This window comes from Bacillus rossius, chromosome 3 (genome assembly GCF_032445375.1).
Source record: "Bacillus rossius redtenbacheri isolate Brsri chromosome 3, Brsri_v3, whole genome shotgun sequence".
In the NCBI taxonomy this organism is placed as follows: Eukaryota; Metazoa; Arthropoda; class Insecta; order Phasmatodea; family Bacillidae; genus Bacillus; species Bacillus rossius.
This window is the reverse complement of record NC_086332.1, coordinates 119,252,544-119,279,448: the sequence shown is the minus strand read 5'-3', so window position 1 is coordinate 119,279,448 and position 26,905 is coordinate 119,252,544. Positions and strand designations below refer to the sequence as shown.

Sequence of the window (26,905 nt, the reverse complement as noted above, 5' to 3'; positions counted from 1 at the left end):
CATGTTTGAGACGGTGATCATCACAAGCTTGATCAGATTTATTTAATATATCACGTCGTTTCCACCGTTTCGGTCTCAGGACACCGCCACATTCTTCGATCTTGGCAGCTTTAGGTGCTTCATCATAGTCTATGTCTTTGTCAACAGCCTCAGAGTCACTGTAACAATCACCGTAGAAGGAATCGTCTTCACCCAATTTACCGTAATAATTCGATGATGATGATGTTGAAGTGTCTTCATCGTCTTCGTGCTTCCTTTTTAGGAGTCCATCATTTTTACAAAGTAGGAAAGATCTACTTGAATTCGGCTGGAATATATTCTCACTTTTCACGTTAAGGATTCTTCCATTGTCTTCATTCTTCCGTAAATCATCAACCTCCTTCAATTTAAGTTCTTTGTCAAGATCGGAAGAGCCAAGAAAATTATTGTCGTAATGCAGATCACTCTTCCTTAGGCTAGTAGATTCATCGTTGTCCTCTAGCTTGTACGCAGGCTTGGCGCTACAAGTTCTGCCATGTCTTTTTAGGCTCTCTCTCCGCGTAAACGACTTGCTACATCGAACACAACTTATCATATTGCGCAGTGGATTTTTAACACAGTCATTCTTCTCGTGTTGTCTTTTATTCTTTCTCAAGATAAACTCTTTACTGCAAAACTTACACCTATGTTCTTTCGATACAGCGTCAGATCCCAAATCAGAATTCATATTAGTTACTGAGACTAATGCCAGATACCAATTGAGTGTTTTAAATTAGATCCAATACTTAAATAGAAATTTTTTCATATTTCATCAGCGAGAATTAATATATCTCATGCAAAAGTACTTTATGCATGTAGTTCTGCTTTTCAACAACAGATGTCGCCACATGTTGCTTGCAGGTAAATAATATTTAGTTCTTTTATGCGGGATGCGGGATGCTCACTAACGATCGCAAAAGAAGGATGGCTTCGCTAGACTCCAAGGAAAAGGAAGTTCGTCTTGCATGTTGGTGCTCCACAGATGTCTCATGGCATAATATTAATTTGACTGTGTAATTATATGTGTTAATTCCACCTTATAAAAATATTGCAAGTTTTGATTTAGTAGCAGAAATTATCGAATTAAATGTAACTCCAAATAAAATGACATGTCTCATTAGACAAAAAAAATCCATGCAGAGAGCGGTTTCTCAGAATAGTCAGAAACACTTGAAGAAACCACAGGAATGATTGCAAGAACACGGGAAAACCCATCAAAATATTGACAAGAATAATCAGGAGCACACGGAGAAAACCATCAAAATATTGACAAGAATATTCAGGAGCACTCGGAGAAATCCATCAGATGTCTAGTTAGGTATAATCAGAAGCACCCGGAGAAAACCACCATAATATTGTCAAGAATAATCAGGAGCACACGGAGAAAACCACCATAATATTAACAATAATAATCGGAAGCGCACGGAGAAAACCACCATAATATCGACAAGAATAATCGGAAGCACACAGAGAAAACCACCACAAGTTTTCTTTGATATCATAAAAATACAGAAAAAAAATATTTAAAAATAAAAATAAATTAATCAAAAATTTTAAATGACAAAAAAAAAATTAAAAAAAAAAAATAAAATTCTGGCTTGTACTAGAACTATATCTTTGCTCAACAATGAGAAGTTCACAAGCTAGCAGAATCTGTTTATTTTTTTTAATTTTTTTTTTGTCATTTAAAATTTTTGATTAATTTATTTTTATTTTTAAATATTTTTTTTCTGTATTTTTATGATATCAAAGAAAACTTGTGGTGGTTTTCTCTGTGTGCTTCCGATTATTCTTGTCGATATTATGGTGGTTTTCTCCGTGCGCTTCCGATTATTATTGTTAATATTATGGTGGTTTTCTCCGTGTGCTCCTGATTATTCTTGACAATATTATGGTGGTTTTCTCCGGGTGCTTCTGATTATACCTAACTAGACATCTGATGGATTTCTCCGAGTGCTCCTGAATATTCTTGTCAATATTTTGATGGTTTTCTCCGTGTGCTCCTGATTATTCTTGTCAATATTTTGATGGGTTTTCCCGTGTTCTTGCAATCATTCCTGTGGTTTCTTCAAGTGTTTCTGACTATTCTGAGAAACCGCTCTCTGCATGGATTTTTTTTGTCTAATGAGACATGTCATTTTATTTGGAGTTACATTTAATTCGATAATTTCTGCTACTAAATCAAAACTTGCAATATTTTTATAAGGTGGAATTAACACATATAATTACACAGTCAAATTAATATTATGCCATGAGACATCTGTGGAGCACCAACATGCAAGACGAACTTCCTTTTCCTTGGAGTCTAGCGAAGCCATCCTTCTTTTGCGATCGTTAGTGAGCATCCCGCATCCCGCATAAAAGAACTAAATATTATTTACCTGCAAGCAACATGTGGCGACATCTGTTGTTGAAAAGCAGAACTACATGCATAAAGTACTTTTGCATGAGATATATTAATTCTCGCTGATGAAATATGAAAAAATTTCTATTTAAGTATTGGATCTAATTTAAAACACTCAATTGGTATCTGGCATTAGTCTCAGTAACTAATATGAATTCTGATTTGGGATCTGACGCTGTATCGAAAGAACATAGGTGTAAGTTTTGCAGTAAAGAGTTTATCTTGAGAAAGAATAAAAGACAACACGAGAAGAATGACTGTGTTAAAAATCCACTGCGCAATATGATAAGTTGTGTTCGATGTAGCAAGTCGTTTACGCGGAGAGAGAGCCTAAAAAGACATGGCAGAACTTGTAGCGCCAAGCCTGCGTACAAGCTAGAGGACAACGATGAATCTACTAGCCTAAGGAAGAGTGATCTGCATTACGACAATAATTTTCTTGGCTCTTCCGATCTTGACAAAGAACTTAAATTGAAGGAGGTTGATGATTTACGGAAGAATGAAGACAATGGAAGAATCCTTAACGTGAAAAGTGAGAATATATTCCAGCCGAATTCAAGTAGATCTTTCCTACTTTGTAAAAATGATGGACTCCTAAAAAGGAAGCACGAAGACGATGAAGACACTTCAACATCATCATCATCGAATTATTACGGTAAATTGGGTGAAGACGATTCCTTCTACGGTGATTGTTACAGTGACTCTGAGGCTGTTGACAAAGACATAGACTATGATGAAGCACCTAAAGCTGCCAAGATCGAAGAATGTGGCGGTGTCCTGAGACCGAAACGGTGGAAACGACGTGATATATTAAATAAATCTGATCAAGCTTGTGATGATCACCGTCTCAAACATGAAAGTTACCCTGAGGTTGGTGGTAAAACGGAAGACACCAGAGATCATAATATTTATAAAGGTGCAAGGAAGATGGTGGTAGAAGAGATTGATTACACATCGTGGAAAGATCCAAACATATTGGTTGACCGGCTAAGACTTTTTTATTTCTTGTTTTCTTATTTCTAACTAAGACTTAGATCTCGTAAATTGTGCTTCCTTTTTGCCTTTTTTTTTGTTGATGGAGCTTCCAAATGTGCTGCCTTTTCGATGATGGTGCTTCCAAATGTGCTGCCTTTTCGTTGTCGGTGCTTCCAAATGTGCTGCCTTTTCGTAGTCGGTGCTTCCAAATGTGCAGCCTTTTCGTTGTCGGTGCTTCCAAATGTGCTGCCTTTTCGTTGTCGGTGCTGCCAAATGTGCTGCCTTTTCGTTGTCGGTGCTGCCAAATGTGCTGCCTTTTCGTAGTCGGTGCTTCCAAATGTGCTGTCTTTTCGTTGTCGGTGCTGCCAAATGTGCTGCCTTTTCGTTGTCGGTGCTGCCAAATGTGCTGCCTTTTCGTTATCGGTGCTGCCAAATGTGCTGCCTTTTCGTTGTCGGTGCTTCCAAATGTGCTGCCTTTTCGTAGTCGGTGCTGCCAAATGTGCTGCCTTTTCGTTGTCGGTGCTGCCAAATGTGCTGCCTTTTCGTAGTCGGTGCTTCCAAATGTGCTGCCTTTTCGTTGTCGGTGCTTCCAAATGTGCTACCTTTTCGTAGTCGGTGCTTCCAAATGTGCTTCCTTTTTTTTTTTGATGGTGCTTCTATTTTTTTAATGTTGTTTTGACTCTAGTATTTTAGTAAATTGTTCTTGATTTGACTAGCGTATTATTCAAACCGGTTAATGTATATAAACGAGTCCTAGACAGCAGGACGCTCAGTTTGTTACTGTCGTCGACGGTGTACGGATCACCTAGTTTGTTTCTTCTGGTGCATAAGTCGCGTAATTGCCTGTTCTTGAGACTTCGATGGCATCTTTACCGACTTTAACGTCGTACTCGATGGAGGATGTACCATCGACTACGGGAATCATGACCTCGGCGCCGACTATGTTGGAGCAGATCCCGTTGGCAACGCCTCTGACAACACTGGAGGAGACTTCGATATGTGCTGTTCCACCATCAGCTGAAGTTACATCAGCATTGAATACTTCAATTAATGAAGAGCGTACTTCGCATCAGTGCAAATACTGTGGTGCATCATTTACTATCACCTCAAATGCTCGCAGACATGAAAGAAGCGGTTGTTCTAATAATGTTCAAAGAATACAATTTCAGTGCAATAAGTGCAATAAACTTTTTTCGCGTCTCGATAGTTTACATCGTCATTATAAAAAATGCACCGAGACGTATAATGAACATGGTTATTGATTTGACTCATGTGTTGTACCGGCTAATAAGACTATATATAAGTGCTATGAATTTCAGTCCGTCTCTGGCTGTGGTGATGAACGGATCGGATAGACATTTAAAGTCATGTAAAAGGCTTAGTCCGTACAATAAGAAGACTGTTTGAATCGAGGAATCCAAAAGGCTTTGGTAATTTGTCTGTGTTTTTTATGTACTTGTAGTAGTGTAGTATGTATGTAATAAAAGTATTTTTTAAAAGAACTTGCTGTGTTTTTATTATCTCAAACCTGTCGCTTTTGTGGTATTTTTTAAAATAAAAGTTGTTTGGTATCGGTCAGGGGTCGAACCAAGGACGGGAATCGATCTAATCAATCATTACTTTAATGAGTGAATTATTTAATGAATTTTGAACTTTTTCCCGAATTTCTAGCATTAGAATTACGGATTTTCAAGATGGTGTCCAAATTTCAAGATGGCGTGTGTCACAGTAATAAATGATTACTGCACTGTAGCGGGTTAGAATAAAATTATCCAGATGGAAATGTACTCTATAATACGAGTACACACACACACAAGATGGCATACTCCAGCAGGTGGTAGCTCCTGGTAGCATCTACTGAACGTAAAATGTCGGGTCCGTGATGGTCGACAAGGACAAAGTCAAATTTCAAGGTCAAGGGCAAATTTCAAGGTCAAGGCCAAATTTCAAGGTCAAGGTCAAATTTCAAGGTCAAGGTCAAATTTCAAGGTCAAGGTCAAATTTCAAGGTCAAGGTCAAAGTTCAAGGTCAAGGTCAAATTTCAAGGTCAAGGTCAAATTTCAAAGTCAAGGTCAAATTTCAAGGTCAAGGTCAACGTTCAAGGTCAAGGTCAAAGTTCAAGGTCAAGGTCAAAGTTCAAGGTCAATGTTCAGTGTCAACAGTTGAGGACAATAGTATGGTGACCAGATAATTATACTACATGTTATCGGCACACTCTAGCAGACGAAAACAAGATGGTTGTCTCCAGCGGATGAAGACAAGATGGCGGACATGATGTCATACCAGTTGACAATATATACCTTGGTATTGTTGGTGGTAGATCAGTCTAGGTAGCTTTCATGGAGGAAGGATCGACCGTTTACTCTCGCCGGGAATCGAACCAAGGACGTACATCGATATAATCAAACAGAATTCAAATACGTTAATTTTTTGATGAATTTTGGAATTTGTTTCATTAAAATCGGATAATAAATAAAGATTTTCAAGATGGCGTACATGACGTCATACTAGGTGACGATATATATGCTTTAAAAAAAGTGGTGGGAGTCAGTCTGTCTGCAGTCACCATTGAGGAAGGATCGGTCGCCATTTTTTTTTTTTGCACTCGTCGGGTTCGAACCGAGGACTCCGAGCTCCATGTCGTAAAAGTACATTTTTTATTAATAATTTATTAAAATTTTATTATTGGATTTTTTTTATAAATTTTAAAAAATTTTTCGTTAAAATCGGATAATAAATAAAAAAGTTAATGATGGCGGCCGTAATGGAAATTGCAACGGTGACATCATCATCCAATATGGCGGAAAACACATCGCCGGAATGTTCGAGAACACAATGACGTCATCCAAAATGGCGGATCCAAGATGGCTGCCGTGATCTACTTGTCCCGTTACGTTATGTCCCGTTACGCGGTGTCCCGTTACGCTGTGTCCCGTTACGCTCATCCAAGATGGCCGCCGCGACGTCACAATCCAATATGGCGGACCGACAATCACAATCCACACCCAGAACCCGTGTGCCAGTAGCCCCTATTATATACTACTAGCGAGATTTCTCACATTTAACCAATTTAAATACAAATTGATCTGTGATTTCCAATAACAAAACAATACATTGAAAAACATTTACTATATCAGTTTAAATTATTACAGTTACAAGTAAAATATAATAGTTCCTCCAGCACACCAAGGAGATGGTCCGCCATCTTGGATTGTGACGTCACGATGGCCATCTCTGATTTCACCATTTGTTTTCTAAAATTTTCGGCCATATTGTATTCCGCCGTATTGTATTCCTCCATATTGTATTCCGCCATATTTCATCATGATGTCATTCCCACCATCTTGGGATGAAGTGCCCCACTCCAAACGTTGCAATTTTTGTTATGGTGACATCAGCACCATGACTGCCGTTATCTTGAATTTCATTTCTTTTAATTATCTAGTAATGTCCGCCATCTTGAATTTTGACATCACTTTCACCATCATGGTTTCTGACGTTATAGCATCAATATTGGATTCAAACATCACAGCCACTTTCTTCTCTCCTGTAGTTACAGCCACCATGTTGTTTTTTCTGCTGGAGATAACCATCTAAGATGACATTATGTTCACCATCTTTGTTTCCGCAATTTTTTCCTAAATAGTGTTAGAATCACTTTATCTTATAGGTAATGATCCATTACCAATCTGTGCCATGTCTCTTATAGAAATATTAAATAATATTTTTTATTAAAATACATTCAATGTGAAGGAACACGATCATGACAGCTCAAATTTTTGAAAGGAAAACATATACTTTTGACCATATAACCATTGATACATTTACCAGACTGAGAATTAAATAATCTATATATAAAAATTGCATATATTTGAATTAATAATTTTTAATATGAATGAATAATAGCAGAACCGGTTGAAGTCCAAGTCACCCTCTTTGTTTAAAATACGTTTTATTAGGAGCGCTTGTGTCGCATAGTGTACACACCATCTGCTAGAGAGTGCTGCAGCCATTTTTGTTTTCAATACTTGTAACTAGGAGTGATCAAGAAATCGTTGCCATCATAATTTTTTTCAACCCGATAGGGTGAAGTAGTATTTATTACTTGATAATTAAATCGTCCGCAATCTTGTCAGCCATCTTGGCCACAATAATAATAATCTGTAATTATTAACCCAAAAATTAAAAATTTCCAAATGTCATTACAAATCAGTTATTAAAACAATGATTGATTCGTTCGATTCCTGTCTTTGCTTAATTCCTTGACTGATGCTAAAAAAACAATTTCTCCTAAAAAAACTTATTAAATTAATTATGAAAAAATGTCCTAAAAGGCTCTAATTCCTTTAGTAGGTAGCTGACGACATACTGAAATCCAACTTGAACATATGTTATTATTAACATACAACTATTAAAAAAAAATTTTAAGGTCATTAAAATTGTTTATTATTAATATAATAATTCACTCAATTGATTTCCGCCCTTTGTTCGATTCTTGGGCACTGCTAAGTGTAATTAAAAGTGACATTGTTTAAATTAATTATATTTTCCACTAGCTTCTATTGAGTTTATTAATCAATATCACTACGAAATATTACTCCATAAAAGAAACCAGTCCAGCTGAAATAAAAACAAACCATTAACAATATACCTAACATGGAGGCTGTATTTGGAGCACCTTATGATTACAAGATTAAAACTACAAGCACATAGACCACGAAGCCATCTTTTTCGATATTAAGAATTTCTTTCAACCAAGTAATATTCAAAGTAATATATATAATCAAGTGTATCAGACCATGAGGCCAGGTTATGTCCAATGTCAGGCAAACAGGCAAAGTGTATATTGCCTTATTTTTTTATACTTGGCATACCTTTCAAACAAGTCATGTATAATTTCTGAAGTTTTGTTCAAACAAAGTCAAAAAACGCGACCTTCTTTATCTATACTTTTCTAACTTTCCAAAAAAGCTCTGGCCTATCTCAAGCAAACAAGAAAAAAGTCTCCGAACATCTAGACCTACATTAAGGTAATAACCTATTACAAGCATTAAAACCTATTAAGTAGGCATGTTTTACGATTATTATAAGTATAAGCATCCCTGAAAAATATTTTATCCATACCACATAAACAATAGATTCTGAACCATTCAATATTCAGTCCTGATTTAAGACTTGACTACTAACATTCATTTAAGAACACATTTAGACACACATTCGTAATCTAGGACACGCAGTTGTACACACTTTTATCATTCGGACACACAGTGGATACACTCATTCATCGTCTAGGACACACATTGGGCAAATTTAAGAAAAGTGGCATACATTCGTCATGCAAGACACACATTCATCATCGAGAACACACTTTGTTCACACAGTCGTTATTTAGGACACACATTAGACACTCATTCAACAGAAGTGACTCATATTTGGACAAACATCAATTAAAAGATGCACATTTTAACCATATTTGTTATTATGGGTAAGCATTAAGTTTCATTAGGTAACGAAACTATTTTGGAAGTCTGATTTAATTTTATATGTCACAAATATAAAAAAAATATTAATAAAATTGTTCAACCAACATATTTATATTTTTATTCTATGTATCCCGCTTTTCTTAGGACTTCACTTCAAGTATGGTGGATATTACATCCGTGCAAGAATAGTCTTCCGCACATAGATACGAAATCAAAAGTCTCAGATTGTCAATCATTCTATTAGGATCGCCTTTGATGGGTAATATGTCTTTTCTGCTGTTGCTTCTTTCTACTTTTAATTTTTACTGTCATTATTTAGTACATCTCTACAGATTTCTGTTTTATCATCAGGTTGAAAGTTAGGTTCATCATCATCGTAGCTATCAGCATAAACAGCTAGAGATCTGTAAGAATTCGAAATATTTGACTACACCAGTGAATTTTTGATACCGTTGCAGGCGACGAACCAGTATGTTTTAACTGGAGCCTCCACACTTTGAAAACTTGTTACCTATCCCGACAACTGGACGATTTTGGGGAGAATTCATGAACATAAAGAGCAGGTGCGTTGAGCTACAAACACAATTTATTTTACTAATGTAACCAGCATGAAACCCTTAATATCAAACATAAATTAAAGCAATAGTTTTTCTTCACATTAATTAAAGGCTGACCAACACTCGCTACGATCGCACCATATGTATGATGGCTACTGTAACACTTAGAATTATTTCATTAATACCTAAGCAATAAAAACATTAACTAAACATACAATTAATAAGGAACATAAGGAATGCAAACTATAGGTTATCAAAATATTTTTTAACATTGAATTTCTAAAACTGGTACCTTTAAAAGATTACCATCTACCATTTACCACAGTAAAAAAAATATAACATTTGTTTAACCTGTTAAAAGCTTGGATCTTAATAAATAAAAATTTTATTCATTAGATTGATCAAACAAGAATTATATAATTTATTATTTATTATATACTACCTCAAATAATTTTTTGATTCAGTTAGTACATATTCACAACTTTATTTAACCAATAATTCAAAATCACCAATTGTTTATCAACAAAAAGTGTTACTCGTAAAATTTTTACATAAGGGCTGTACCTGAGAGTCGGGTTCATGTGGTACAGAGAACACACCGGCTCTTGCCTGCTCCACAGTAGAGCAGGGAGTTCCTTCGCTGTTTCTCGCAGACGTAGTGCGGTGCTGTAACTCGTGCCGCGCCTGGCGGTCCGCGGGCGAGTTCAGCAACGAGTAGATCCGCAGTCTCGATCCCGCCGGGCGAGTCTTCCCGTGCTTAACTTATCCCAGCTTCTCCCGATGTTACGTTGCGTAAGGACGAGCTTCTACGTAAGCACTTGCATTTCAAACACCAGTCACTTTCAAAACACCTTTGTCACACACACGCTTGGTCATGTACAGCGAAGTGTACGGGAAATCCATAGAGGGTCGCTTCTGTGCACTCATATTCTTCATGGGACGAGTGCCTCGTAGGACACTAACCAATTGTAAACCCAGTAGTTGCCACTTTGAAATTTACATAAAGAACCTTATTTCCTTTAGTGCCCTCGTGTGCTGAGTAGATTCCAGCATAGTGACTTTCATTTCACTTGTTAGGTAACATACGTATCTGTACGTATGGCTATAGTTTATCCTGAAAGTATCAAAATCCAATCCAGGGTGATAGCCGTCCAATGCTGACAAGATCTGCGACATCGACCACTATCAGAAGTACAAACTTCGCCAAAGTTCGTACGCAATAGCGTATACGCAAAGTCGCAAGTAGTGCTGCCTGACCACAAAATTTAATTTCCGAAATGGTTTAAGAATAATTTCCAAATCTGTCAGCAGCGATCGCTTGTGAATATTTCCTATCACATTCAGAACTCGGCTAAATATTCTATCACCAAACTTAACTTTGTTTTGGGCGGTCATACCAATTTTGAAGGTCAGCGTTTAAGAGCAGCATTGTGCCACAACACAGCTGTTGTGTGGCATTTTCGAATTTGTTTATCTTTTCTAATTTCCTTTATTTTGACGAACAGGTCTCCACATTTTTATTTGGGTTTAATTTATTTATTGTAATTTTTATTTCTTAAATTTGTATGTTTCAACCTTGTATTTTATAGCAGTGTGATGACACTATGTATACTTTTATTGTAACCTCACTGCAACATCAGTGTAGCTTATTTTGTTATTTACATATTATGTTCAAATTATTTTAATCTAACCTCAAGAATTCTTTGGAAAAAGAATTAACAAAATGTGTTATTGCTAAGAAAATATCTAGATAATTACATTTTTTTTATGTTTGTTGTATCTTCACTCTTTGTGCATAAGCGTCTTGCGCTGTAGTTACAGTCTTTCTGAACTATCATCCGTGTCCTTAGTTTAATGCTTAGGTCAGAACGACCTTCTTCTTGTAACCTCGCCAGAAGGCAGCTTCTCAATTTGGTTCGATGTCTTTAATTTCAGCATTATTATGCTTTAAAACATCGCTTACCACCGCAAGTGGTAAGTTATCAATGTATTTTTACCGAGGATCATCTGTAAATATTTGTAATGCTAGGGATGTTATCCTTCTGGTTATATTCTGTTTCTTAGTGGTTCCTGTTACCAGCCACACGGTTCACTATGTGAATACCTGTCAGCTGTCTGGAGTATGAGGAGTGTCCTTGCCTTACCAGCAACCATGGGGTGACAGCACCGTTTTCAGGAAAGCTCTCTTGTCAAATACATCCCACCAAAATCATTCTGTAAAAAAATTAGCCAAGTCTCGATGGAGCTGCTTGTTTATCTCTAAAAAGTAATGAAATCTGTTAATGTTGTGTGACTTGGCCGTTGAACATTCTTTATACGTTAGTGGGTACAAGTCAATTTTGTTTACACGTAATGTTATATCTGTTTGTTAAGCGAGATAATAGCCCATATTGGTATAGGTAATTGGACGCTAGTGTATCATTTTAGGCTGTTGTTGATTGTGCAACACATGCATTCAGCATTGACAATGCTGGCTTTGAATATATATACTGTATAGAAGTCGCCAGCCCAGGTTAAAATTTCTAATACGGTTTTGAGGTAGTTGGTTAATTCACCGCTGCAATCGCCACCATCTCTAGGGCATCGACTTGTGGTGGTCCCTAGCGGACAAGTGTCTAACTCTTCAAACACCCCTTCCCCCTTCCGCAGAACGACGTTGAGCTGCAGTGAATGATGGATGAGGGGTGCGGGGAATGACAGCGGGCGACAGCGCTGCGCTCTAACGTGTAAATAACAACTAAGACGATACGGGGCGTTACGGCAGCGCACTGCAGCGGTGAAGTTCCCAAGCTGCTCATCATACGATTCTGAAAAACGTAGAGTAAATCCTATCCACTCGCGACTTCTATACAGTATATATATTCAAAGATGCTGGCTTCTGCTCTCTTCTTTTTGGAGCGTAAAATCGACCACCGATCTAACATAAAATAGACGTACAGACGGACTTCTATCAATGATTAGAAGTCAGTCTGTACTGGAAATAATTTTTTATACTGTTTGTTTCAGGCTCGCCTACACATAAGTATTATTGAAAAACGCATCTTTATCAAGCCTACAATTGACTGGTTATTGAATCAACGTTTTCCAAGTGGCAATTTTCCATCGTCAATGGGTAGCGGTTCTGGCGACAGATTGGTGCAATTGTGTCATGGAGCACCTGGTTTTGTACCCTTGTGTAACCTTCAACGGCCAAGTCACACAACATTAACTATAATAATAAAGAAATCGCAGTAAGGAACCTAAGACTTGGCACGACTTTGTCTAGATTTCATTACTTTTTAGAGATAAACAAGCAGCTCCATCGAGACTTAGCTAATTTTTTTACAGAATGTTTTTGGTGGGATTTCACTTCTTTCTGTAGAAACGTGGGCATATTGATTTATTTTATTAGATTTTGTTATTTGTCAAAGTTTTTTTTAAGAGAGGATTTTTATTACTATAAATATTTCTTTTGTTTTTTTTCCGGTTCTGATTCTTGTGCAGTAGCAACAGTTTTTCGTATTGCCCATTCGCGTTCATTATTTATTATTTTAGACGGTATAGACCGTTTAGTTTCTGAAATATCAGCGCGGTATTTACGCCTAGTGGCCGCTTAAGTAACTACCGGTAAAACGTAAACACTTTTTTTGGCCAGCATCGCCAAAGGAACTTCTTAGTATACCGTTCTCATACACTTCAAAAGTGAAGGGAAAGACTTTTACAGCAGCCATAAGCTCAGAAGCTGAGCCGTAGGTAGTGGGTTTCATCATATCGCTCGTGTAGGATTGCGCGCTCGTTTATACGTTACCAACAGCATCACACGTGTACATTTGCATTTCGTCCCAATGTTCAGCAACGTATGCAACTATAGCAGATATGATACTGCAAGTTGAGTCAGTTCTACCATACACCAAGAAAGATATTGAATGGAAGAGACAAGAACCGTCTTTGGGCATACCAACTACTTGGTAGCCACTAAGTTCATCGTCGTCTTTTAATGTTATCGACATTTTTTACGATATTATCTTGCGAAATCAATCACAAATAAACTCAACGACCTTTAGTATATGGACAACAAATCAGAAATACCGATAATATTTAGACTAAAACAATAATAACCTATATCTTTAAGACTTCTTTTGTCTTAATAAATAAATCTCAAAGATAATATTATATTTAGCCTACTCAATCTATACAAACTATAAACAAAACGTTAACTCTTAATTATTAGACAAGTATCAATATAATTAATTATCAATGAACTTTGTACCAAAGGTATTACCTACCTAGTACTGAAATACAGCTATTTTTAAACGAAACGAAGTAATATCTACCTAAATAAACTAAACCTAGAATACTAGAAAAGTACTTACTTATAAACACGAACGCGATTCGAAGTACTGCCTAACTGTAAATTAATCCTAGAAAACTAAGAGTACTAAATAACTAACAATTAAATAAAGTATGCAATTAAAAGTACTTTTAAATATATTAATTAAGTAATAATCAGTAATCCATCACTAATTATAAATTTCCTAACCTATTAAAATCTTCAAATTGTTATAATAACAACCTGCTAATTAACCTTAGCAAACCTCACGAAATAATAAGCGAAATCAACGAAATGCAAATAATCCCTCCTAATCCCTAGCAAACGTTTTCAAGCGCAGTAGAAGAATGTCGTAAACGACTGTAACGCGGCCGGTTGCCACTTCGCCATATAAGGTTATCGGAAAAAAACGTAAGCGCATTTTAAAATACAGTCAGCGCCATCTAGCGACGTGTGCGGGTATCACCGCCACTCTTAGTCCAATGAATTATATTTTGAACAAATTTTGAGCGAAATTAATTAATATTTTAGTGTTATTTGTTTATTTAATTTGTGTAATGTTCGAGTAGAAAAAAATTAATCATTCGACTATTTCTTCTTGTAAACTTGTAAGTATAAGTATAAAAGCCAGTCTAGTCTTATCCAGAGTTTTCCTTTAATTTTATTTATATGCGTATTAAAAGCAGAAGGGGAGGCATTCGCCATCAGTGGGAAGCAATAGTCTAGATTAAATTAGAAGATGTATCCCACTACGCTGGATTTTTGCAATGACAGACAATTTTTTTATGTACCAATAGTAGAAGGGGGCATTACCATATCTCTAATACAGCTGAGAAATGCTGAAGGTTCTTCATCATATACTTCAGACCTTCGATTTTTGACTTTAAATGAAAAGGCAAACAAAGTTGAATATTTTTTGTAAAGGCAGTATGTCGATCTCTAATAGTTTGGTTGGGCTCTTGTGTTTTCAAATAAGGGTAATCAGTACTCCAGATATTCGATTATCCTAGTTTTTATAGTTTTCCCTTTATGTGTCCATTAAACCCTAACTCTGTACCAAATTTCAGCTCTCTAAGTTTATGGGAAGTACTAGTTATATTCTGAAGATCATGAGTGAGTGTGTGAGTGTCATAAATGCGAAACTTTGCTTTCGCTTAACTTCGGAACTAAATGACCTACAGACTGGAAATTATATTTTAAGTATGTGATTTTATAGCTTTCTGGATGACGCAAATTTCTGCGTTCTGGTCTTATCCAGAGGTTCTCAATAGGGGTCTGAAAATGCGGCGAAATGGTTCCAGTAAAGGATGGTACGGCAGTGATTGCTTCGCGCTTGACTTGGCGGGGGCACTCCCGTGCCCCCCGATTTGGCATGGAAAATTCACATTGGCAAAAAACAAAAAAAGACACTTTCTTTACGTGACTAAAATGTTATTTTGTTTACCGTCGGAATGGAACCTCGAAATTACTTAAGTTAATTAATTTAATTAATAATAAAAAGGTTTTATATTTACAGATAATGTATTAAGTGTCAATTAAATGTAAAGGTTAACTTCGTGGTGCCCCAAATACCATATTCAAGTATATGTTTTAACTGTTGTCTTAAAAATGTTAACAAACTTAAAGAAATGAATTTTTAATACTCTGTAACAAAGATACTCCTTTTGAAATAGTATTTAATGCAATTATGGTTAATTGGTGTAAAGAATTTACTTCTTTTTTTTTGTTTTTATATGTGCACGACCAGTCAGTCTTTGTTTCTACAAATAACCCTTTCACCAAAATAAAGGTTTTATAGAGCTTCGGTAATTTTTTTTAACAGTAAGTGTAAGCGGTAGAACATGACGTTGTATGGTGAGTCAGGGAGGCAAAATCACGATCTTCCGGTGGGCAACTGTGACTGCTTTTTGAAATCAGGCCCTTATATACCCGTGTAGCAGCTATCAAGGTCTAGAATATTCTCTTACAAACATTTGGTTGTTCAGGGCTATGGCATACCTGTGATGGCGTCATATCCGCTGTTTGTATCGGAGAGCTTTTGTTACACTTGACAATTTTTTCTTTGGTGCGCACCGGGTTGCCTTTACCTCAGGTGGAGCGCCGAGGATTGCCTACACCACAGGCTTCGGCATCGCTAAAGCTGGCTCTAGCGACACAGTAAGGGACACATTAAAGCAAGTTATGGGGGATTCACTTCACACCATATCAAACTTATGGACAACCAGAAAAGATGCTTGTAGCAGATGAAGATGCTTCAACATCAAATATTCTTAATTCTTAAAGTAATCTAAATGTATATGCTGATAGCTACGATGGTGATAGCGACTTTCAAGCTGGTGATGCAAAAGAAGATTGTCGAGATTTCCTGAATATGGACAGCAAAGGTGAAAGAAAGATGAAAGAAATAGCAGAAAAGACATATTACTTATCAAGGAGTGAACTAAATAGAATGGTTGAGAGCTGACGAATTTGATTTCTTATCTTTGTGCGAGAGATTATTCTCGCACGGATGAGATATCCATACATGAAATCCTGAGAGAAGCGTAATTCATTTTAAATATATATTAAGGTCTTGCTTGAGCAATTATATAGATTTTTTTTTAATTCGTGATTCAAATAAAAAATATGTATTCCAATATTTTTTCGTGACCTACTTAAATATAATGCTTCTCCATGATGACTTATGTGTGTCTTAGATAACTAATGTGTGACCAAATATTTTTATTGATGATGAATGTGTCTCCAGATATATGACTTAAATGACAAATGTGTGTCCATTTAGTGGAATTTTTGTTCAATATGTGTCCTAGATTACGAGAGTGTGTCCACTATCTGTCTGAGATTACGAAAATTTGTCAAATTAAATGTTCTATTTGACAAGAGCATGTCCAATTGTGTCTCCTAGATGTCAAATGTGTGAATTTTTTCTCGAATGAGTCCAATGTGTGTTTTAGATAACGTGAGTGAGTTCAATTGTGTGTCCGAAATGACGAAAGTGTTCCTATTCTGTGTCTGAGATGAACAAATTTGTATCCAACTGCATGTCCTAGATAATAAAAATGTGTACTACTGTGTGCACCAGATGAAGAATTGTGTCCTAATGTGTGTCCTAGATGATGTGAGTTAAATGTGTGTACTAAATTAATGCTCTTAGTCAAATATTTAGTCAGGACTAAAGATTTACTTGTTAAAACCTATTCTTTTTATAGTAGGCCTAAAATATTTTTCAGTGATATTTAAACCTGTCATAAAACATGATCACTTAATTTGTTTTAATGGTTGAAATAGTTTATCACAATAATGTAAGTCTAGCAGTTCTGAGAATATTTTGTTGTTTGCTTAAATAGGCCATGGCTTTTTTTAAAAAAGTTTGACAAGTATAGATAAAGAAGGTCAAGTGTTTGGTATACGCTTGGCCTTTACCAGTATGTCTGACAATGTACATGACTTGTTTGTAATGTATGCCAAGTATCGAAAAATAAGGCATAGTTCAGAGACAGTTGGCCTATTTGCCTGACATAGTGATTTGGGTAAACTTGGTTTATATACCTTACAATGGAAATGACTTGGTTGAAAGAAATGCCAAGTATCGAAAAAGAATGCCTTGTGTTTCGAGACTCTTGACATGTATACCTACTTGTTGTTAGACTCTAGTAATCATAAAGTGCGGCCAACCTTGTATCAGGCCTAACCTTGGTGTTTTATGAAAACTGGTAGATCGAAACAGTTAAATACTATCTTGCATAAACCATATCACTTTAATTATTAAAGAACAAATTAATCTCCAACTCATGCAAAGAAAATCCTATAATTTTGAGCACCATAAACATACACTAATTAAAAAAAATTACTCCTAAACTCAATTTGAAAGACTTACAGCGCGTATTTTCTATAACGTTAATATTTAAAGTACATCGTGCATGCATAGGTATAATTATTTGATAATAACTTAGATTTTATAGCATAAACACCTTTATGAAATTAACGAACCTCAAGTATATTTATGACTGTTAGTATGAAGTCAGCAATCACGGACTATTACATACAGTATCTTTCTGTATATTCAGCTTATTAGTAACGAAAGTACTTCACTCCAATAATATAGATGTAAATCCTATATATAGTTACGCTCATTACTGTCTTAATGAAAAGCGTAATGCTGTAAGCTATATAATTCTTATTGCTCTTTGCTAACCTGATCCTCATAGCATTGTGACCACGGTCATATAGATAAGTCTGGCAACTTTATATCCAGGTAGCTCTATTATTAGTGCACATTAATACTGATTTTGCACCCAAGGGATTTGAAATTTTTAAAAGTATCGTTTTCCAGTTCAACATAGTTTTCTGCATTTAGTTGGCCTATAAAATTTCCGGCAACTGCAACAAATGAAGTCCAGGATGTTCGCTCAGCCTCATTCATGGAATATACGAAGGCTTGATCCTAAATGAATTTCCTTATTTCTGGCCGTTAAATATTCCTGCTATAAATTTTTCCTTACTCAAGTGAGGCATTTCCCCATATATATCCAAATCATTATCCGTCTTTATAAAAGAACCTTTACCAACTGCTTCATAAGGCCCAGCTTGATATGCTGTGGAGGAAAGATGATTTTCTCTCGTTCAACTAAGGGTTCGTTATTCAAATTTTTTTTTCTCCAACGACCATTTATTTTATCTTAGACCACTCTTGTCTAACCCAGTGGTGTGTTTTGTCTCTGCTATCCCAGAGGCACAAGAAACAAGGATATTTGGTGTGGTCCCTTTGCTGTCCGAGGAGAAAATTTACTATTTTTAACTACACACAAATCACCCATTGATGTTCACGATACCTTACCTTCTCCAAGACCAAAGCTATGGTGCTATATGTTTATAATATCGGAACAAAATACGAGATTTTCTTCTTGAGAGAAGAATGGTATCAGACTATTTTCTCTTGTAAGGTAAAAAGTAATTTTGGTTCCTTGTTCCAGTAATCTTTTTTTCCTTTCAACCTGAGCGCCTTCAGAGCGCCTATATGTCCGCCATTTAATAATTCGTAACGATTAACATAGAAAATATGGAAAATTAAAAAAATCATCAAAACAATAACTCTTTAACTTACTGATTGATTCGATCGTCTTGGTCCGATACCTCATCAAAAATTAAATAAAAAATGACAGGATAAAGAAATAAAAACCACAAATAACAATTAGAAGAATAACCAAAGAAAAGAAAGCACAATCGGTAGTACAATAAACGAAAAGGAAGCACATTTTCAAGCACAATCAACGAAAAGGAAGCACAATCGGAAGCACAATAAAAAAAAAGAAACCACGATCAGAAGCACAATAAACTTTAAAGGAAGCACAGTTGGAAGCACAAACAACGAAAAGGAAGCACGATCGGAAGCTCAATCATCGAAAGGAAGCACAATCGAACCACAATAAAAAAGGAAGCCCAATAGGAAGTACATTTGGCAAAGTTATAGCACATTTGGAAGCACAATCGGAAGCTCAATCAACGAAAGAAAGCACATTTGGAAGCACAAACCAAAAAATAGAGAACATTTTAAAGCATAATCAACGAAAATTGAGTACAATCAACGCTAAGGAAGTACATTCAGAAACACATTTGACAAAGAGGAAGCACATTTGGAAGCACAATCAACGAAAATGAAGTACAATCAACAAATAGGAAACAGAATCGGAAGCACAATCATCGAAAAGGAAGCACAATAGGAAGCTTAATCAACGAAAAGGAAGCACAATCTACTAAAGAAAGCACAATCGGAAACACATTTGACAAAGAATTAGCACAATAAGAAGCAGAATCAACGAAAAGTAAGCACAACTAGAAGCACAATTAAATTAAGAGGTTGCTGTATTACGAGATATCAGTCATAGTTAAAAATCAATTAACAATAAATAAAACATTTAAATATTTTAAATCTAAATAATATTTTTTTTCAATATCATACAAATGAAAGTTAAACAAGTTAATATTGTATGTAGCCAGCTTCCCTCAGTTCTTCAAGTATGTACGCTACTTCATCGATGTGCATATAGTTTCCTCTACGAACAGATGCCACCAACAGTCTCAGGCGATCAACTAATATGTTAGGATCTTCCTATGACCTCTTCTGGTATCACCATCTTCCGGGAATGTCGGTTCTTAATTTAATTAAGATCACTTTCATCCCAGTATTCATCATAAGCTTGATCAGAATTATTTATTTTATCACGATGTTTCCATCGTTTCAGGGATTCATCACAGCTTTCGATCCTGACAGCTTTAGGTGCTTCTTTACAGTCGTTGGTTTTGTCATCAGCCTCTAAGTCACTATGTCTTCACCCATATTACTGTAAGAATTTGAAATCGTTGATGTCGTAACTTCTTCATCGTCTTCAAGCTTTCCTTTTAAGTGTCCTTTTTTTTTTCAAAGTACAGAGGATCTATATGAAATAGGCTTGAATGTATTCTCACTTTTCATTTCAAGGATTCTGTTATTGTCTTCATTCGTGCATAAATGATCAACGCCCTTCAATTTAAGTTCTTTGTCGAGATCGGAAGAGCTATGAACATTATCTCGTTAAAGACAAGGAAAATTATTGTCGTAATGCAGAACACTCTTCTTTAGATTAGTTGATCCATTGTTGTTCTCCAGCTTGTAAGCAGGCTTGGCGTTACAAGTACTATCGTTTCTTTTTAAGCTCTCTGTTCGTGTAAACAACTTGCTACATCTATCAGAATTTATCATTTGGCGTAGCGGATTTTAAACGCAGTGATTCTTATCATGTTGTTTACCTTTTTTTCTCGAGATAAATTCCTTGCTGCAAAACTGACACCTGCGTTCAGTCGATACAGCTACAGACATTGAACAAAAATTCATGTTAGTAACTGAGACTAATACGAGATGTTTACTGAGAGTTTTTAAAAAAAATTATATTTAAGTAATAGTTCCCATTTTTTAAGCTTATTTATTCTTACCGCTGGCCGAGATTCAAACCAAGGACGGAAATCTATAGCTTCGATCATTATTTTAATAAGTGAATTTTTGATGAATTTTGGAATTTTTCCTAATTGATATCTAAATAATTACGAATTTCCCAGATGGCGCCCAAAAGTCCAGTTAGCGGGTGCCACAGTAACAATAAATGGGTACTGCTCTATGGCAGGTAAAATATATACTAATATGATGGTAACGCACTCCAGCAGATGGCATGTGTACTACATGACATTAGCACTCCTTTTGTCGATTACTGAAAACAAAATTGCGACAGCACTCTCTATAAGACGCCATGTGTTTTAACTAGAGCTCCTGATTGCAAGTACTGAAGAAAAGATGGTATTAACAGTGTTATGTTTATCTGAAAAAAAGTTAAAAATTGATTAATTCAATAAATTCACTGCTCTCTTGTAATTCGTGTACACTCTTCGCCACTACTCACAGGCCCACAACACTTATTCACCTCACTGACATCATCTTGGGTCCTCTAAGTTGCTTGTCGACGAACAATTAGTTCATATCGCTCCATGGAACTCACTGGTCTCACTACTAACGCAACTGCAGGGCACTTGTCGGCCAGGGCTTTATATGTCCTCAGCGAAGTCCCGCTGAAATATTAATTTACCCTCATCACACAAAGGGCAATGACAGGGACCCTTACAGATGTATTGACACCACAGGGATGTATTGGTGCCACCAAATTATGAACGTGCCACATTGCAAGCTGGGTCAGCTGGAGATGTGTTGGTATAAATGCTTACATATGTACTGTGACGAGAGGTAGAATTGAGCAGTAGGCCTCAGAATGTGCTTCATTTCAGAGGCACGAGCAGAAGGGTTTGAGTGGAAATTAGTGAAGGAGATTTTCCTTGAGAGCCATGTTAGACAATGGGTAGTGCTTGCTGTTTCATACAACTGCCTCAATTTTAAACATGTTCGCCCTGAACAGTAATTATGTCTCTTTCAATATATTCCTTTAATCTACCCAGCTGTAAAACTTTAGCTTGTTCTCTCTATTTGAAATGCGGCAGACTATGTAATTTAGTAGTTTCGTAACTTAAAATGGCCTTTTTTATTGTGCTTTAAATTAAGGGCAGATGCCTTTTTTTGCCAAATCTCCCTCTAGGAATTCAGTCAAGTTTGCCTTTAGGTTATACCTCGTCTTTACCAGGTCTGCCACAAGTCGAAGGTTTCTACAGTATTTATCATGTGTGAGTGCCATCCACTCCTCCAACTGGTAGCCATGGTAATGGGTACTTTTTAGATCATGTCGGGGAGAGCCAAATTTAACATCGCAAGGAAAACTTAGCATCTACCTTAATATAATATTTGCAAGAGTATGTACAGTTTTTCATGAATAAAAGCTCTGGATACCATCAGAAATAATTTTATGTGCCGATCTCAATCATTTGATGATCAGATACAACCTTGGCAAGATGTTCCTCTAGGGGTTTGTTGTGCTTTTCCATCATGTCACCAGACTATGGTTTTAAGGTTGTACTTATTGTTTTCTTTAATCCCAACACCCAGCATATATTTCCAAAATACAGTTAATTTGAAATAACAGCCTATGATATTAGGATCCCAAATCTTCAAATTAGATTGTTAATGAACATATCTGCTAAGGGATTTGGTTAAGGGTAAGTCTCTGGCTACTTTCTGAAATAATCCTTGACAGACATAACTACCAGTTACCATCTTTACTCTTATTGACTGGTCCAGTGATGTGCGATTGCAATCACAAAAATAGCCCCACTCATTTTCTATGCCATCATTTTTCAAATCTCTGTTAATGTGACCCTTCTCTAAATGAGCATATTTAAGATTGTCTGCACCAAGTTTCTACACTCTAACTAGTTATAAAATTGACGAATCTTGGCTGGTGTCTTGTTTATACATATTTGGCCACCAGAAGTCCTATTATTTATGTCTCTTAGCAAATACGGTACTAAGTTTTAGGGAGGTGTAGTTCAGGGTGACAATTTTACAATTTGGGCTTTCTCATACCTTCTTAAAAAATCCATCCACCATCCTTGAGGTATTACATTGGGCCCAATAGGACTTTACAGACCATTGGTAAGCATATATCTCATGCCAAAATGGATGCCTGGTACCTTTTTCTAACTAGCCCATAACAGGTCCTAGGTCAGATTCTTGTTGTTGTGCCACCTTCCAAATGGCTTTACCACATTTCTCTTTTCTGTTGATGATAGTTGTGCATCGGATATCTTCGGATCCCTCATTCTTCTCTGTCATTTTGTAATGTGCAGGTCGTCGCATTTCCATTAATCCATGACCTTTTGGGCTCTGTATGACAATCATATGGCTATTCCTGTTCAATCCACATTGCGAGTTGCTCATCTGGGCATCTAAACTGTAACAATAACCTTAGTACACCATGTTCAGTAAGCAAAAATAAATTTCTCCTACATTAATACTAATATAAAAGTTGTATGGATTTCACTACAGTTAAAAGTTATCTTCTTGCCATAAAGTAATGACATTCAAGCCTGGATAAAACGTTGATATTGTAGCCTAAAATGCGTTCATTTCCATTTGAACATGGGAAAATGCAGCATCCAAACAATCTTTGTTTGCATTTTTATTGGGGATACACTTTCCAAGCTGGTGGAGGTAGGCGAGTATGGGACTAAACTACATCGTTATTGAAATCTTGAAAGGCCATTTCACACTGCAACATCAATAAAAATTGTCTCTCCTGTCAACTGGTGTAGATGTTCGGCAATGAATGGGAATATAGGCAATAACTGCCTTTTAGTTTGCACAGAGACCTAGGAAACTACTTACCTCTCTGAGGTTAAGACTATTATTTGACAAATTGAAAGGTTGCTTCATGCTTTAATATAAAGCACTTTTTGGTGCATAACTTCAGTTGTGTAAGAAGAGAACTGTACAATACTTTTTTGGTATTTTTATTAAGGTTTCCTAACAATATTTCTTACCATTATAATGTCGCCTAGGTACACTAAGCATGTTTGTCAAGCCAAGCCGTGAAATACAATTTCTATCATTCTTTACAAAGCTGCATGATCATTACACAAACCAAACAGAAGCAAATTGTACTGAAATAATCCGCTTTCTATTTAGAAAGCAATCTTCTTATCCTTAGAGCGAAGTTACACTTGTCAGTTGCCCTCTTTAAAACCAGTGTTGTAAAGTACATTATGCCAGCAAGTGTATTAATTCTCATTGATACATGGAAGGGGTAGTTGTCGATTTTTATGGTGTCACTTAGCTTCCAGTAGTCCACACAGAACTTTAGATTTGCATATTTCTTCGATACCAGAACGACTACGTATGAAAAATAACCCACTGGTAGCTCTATTACAAAACTTTGTTTAATTTTGTTACAAAGTTATAAATAAAACATAATCTTCAAATCTTTTTGTTTTCCTAAATTTGGCCATCTAAGTGACTGCCGGATTGGTTCTACTTTGCCTGTGTTGATGTAAAAGTGGACGAGACTCTTTCTTCCGAGATCATTCAAAAATCCCCTGGTTGCTCCGCAGGGCCAAGGATTCATTAAGGTCTCTACAGCATTAATCTACTCCCAGCCTTAGTGATTGCCCAGTTAGCACATTTGGTGAGACAGATCCACTCCGGGCTTCTCAAAGGACTAACTAATGTTTCTCCTTACTTTCAAACCTTTGAATCCGAATCAAAGATGGCCACCCTTAATTAGTAAAAATTCACCCACCTTAGAAATTGGGACTATGTAGAGCAACAGTCAAGTCTCTCTCTATTGTGTGGTTCATGTTAACTCTAGAGTCTCCCTTTATCCTAACTGTTTATATATGTTCGTCGTTGCCTGGAATTTAATAAGTCCCACTAACTACTGCCTGCATTACACGCCCTTCCCACTGGTTGGAAGTAAACAATGCCACCTCCTCCTTCCTGATACACAATGGCTGTCATTCAAGGTCAAGAATATTTATTCAAAATATCACCTCATTAGTATTGTCAGCTGCCCACTACTATTATACTGAACTTGGTGTAGTTTCCCACGCACACCAATCAGTCAGGTCCGCTGTCTCGCGGCTGGCAGGGCCTCGGTGGCCCGTCTCCTACCAGTGAGACCTGGTCGCACTCCTGCTGGGTTCACCCGGACATACAGCAATTTGGAAAGTGTGGTGGACATTTCTTGTGGTGCTCCTGATTTCTTTTCATTTCGTCATTTATTCAGTCTCATATCATGAACCTCTGACGGACTTAAATGACCACAAATGCGATAAAATGCCATGACCCATTTAATTATTTATTGAATTAATGTAATTAATTCAATGATCGTTCGAATCAAAATTAAAACGTTTTGAAAAACTAAAGGGAGAAAAACCAGACACTTTATATGTGGGTAGGTATTGAGTGAGCATGGTCGTTTTTATTTCGGATTTCATATTTTCGACATGGATATTATTGGTGTCGCTACTTCTGAGGCCTTCTTTTCTTTACATAGATGAAAATACGAGGCGTTTCCGGAAAGTTAGTACCGTTTGGTCATAAAAAAATAAAAAATAAATGAAAAAAGGTTTTATTTGAATGTTTTAGTTTATTAAATATCTACATCACATTTTCACATAATCGCCATTCAATTCCAAGCACTTTTCGCAATGCTCTACCAGTTGACAATCGTAATTTGGTACATTTTGCTGTAATTGCTGACTCACATTTCATTAAATCAACCAAAATGAAACCCTTTTCATCCCAAAAAAACAGTACGGATATCGCTAAAACTTTTTCCAGAGATGTTTAATAAGCGCCTATACTTAGGCTACACGCAATGCGTGTAGCCTAAGTTCAGGTAACCTGTAGTAGCCTACGGCAGTACAGGTAGCCTATATGTAGTAGCCTAAGTACAGGTAGCCTATGCTAGCCAGGTAGACTACACGTAGCTTATTCGAAGTCCATGATTCCTTTGCCGAGGCGTCCGTTCCATTCCCAGGTGGCGTACTTATATGCAGAGAGGTTAAATAAACTGGTAGAGCGTTGCGAAAAGTGTTTGGAACTGATTGGCGACTAAGTGAAAATGTGATGTTGATATGTAGTAAACTAAAACTTTCAATAAAACCTTTTTTTCACAAGTTTTATATTATATAATGACCAAATGATACTTTCCATACACGTCTCGTGTAAGTTTCCACTTAGTCATAAAGTTTAACACGCGTTCTTCAATGAACCTTTTTTATGAAAATATCAATACAATATATCTATGACGTAAAATTAACCTATATATCTGACCAGCACCTTTACAGCTCGATTGCGAATGTTGTGTTCTTGAAGGCTGTGGGGAGGGTTACATTAAGTATTATTGAACAGTGTGTTTCAAAATGCGGTTTGTAGCTTGGAATCTTTTTTTTTGCAGACTGCTGATGAAAAATGTCAATCTTATCACAACATATTTTTTTTTTTAAATATATAACATAAATTCAGCTTTTACAAACATATAAGAAAAAGTTGCATGTTCAATTGTCTCAGCTGTGTTACATACTTGTTGATTGACGACACCCTGATTGCATTTGATTGCAGATGAACAGAAATACAAGTTTGAGACGGAGTACGGGGAGTGGTTCAGACAAGGAGAAGACGTGAGATCCGACGAGTCAAAAAGGCTTAAGTAATTTTGTGCGATGTGTTTGTAAAGATGGTGTAGAGTTAATGTGTTATAAATTATTTATATTTTTCATGAATAATATAACTTATAAAATCTCATCGACCTCTATATATATATATATATATATATATATATATCAGGATGAAAGAAATATATTATAAGCAAACTGGAACAAGAGCTGTTACTTCACTGAAATTAGTTTTCTGTTTTCCTGAAAATTTTTATTTTAAAAGTGAAGAAAAATAATTTTTTTTAATTTATGGTTTTTACATTTGAGGCCATTCGTTTTGGTAATGTTTCAAATACCACGAATTTATTACTATAAAATGTTTTACTTTTTGTTGAAAAATTTGTTCGTCAAATGCATGTTTTAAGATTTCAACTTTTTTTAAAGTAAATGTTGACCAGTGATCATAAATAAGTCTTTTTCTACTTCATAAATACTTAAAAGATTTTTTTTTATATTTTTGTTTTACTATGCAATACATATAATTTGAACTTAATAAACATTTTCAAATTTTATAATAATTTTGAGTTCGAAA

General features: G+C 36.1%; 1 protein-coding gene across 12 annotated transcripts in view; it reads left to right on the top strand.

Annotated features, from left to right (window-relative positions):
• Window positions 1-26,620, top strand: part of LOC134531200 (alpha-tocopherol transfer protein-like) — a 189,247-nt gene extending 162,627 nt beyond the window's left edge. For 4 of the 12 annotated variants that reach the window (XM_063366846.1, XM_063366848.1, XM_063366850.1 and 1 more), the window contains one exon: window positions 26,279-26,616. In XM_063366846.1, the coding sequence (XP_063222916.1) occupies window positions 26,279-26,370 (92 nt within the window). In that variant the 3' untranslated portion in view covers window positions 26,371-26,616. Of the gene's footprint in view, window positions 1-26,278 lie in introns of all 12 variants that reach the window. The other 8 variants (XM_063366852.1, XM_063366854.1, XM_063366853.1 and 5 more) reach the window with 6 other exon arrangements.
• The last annotated feature ends 285 nt before the right edge of the window (window positions 26,621-26,905 follow it).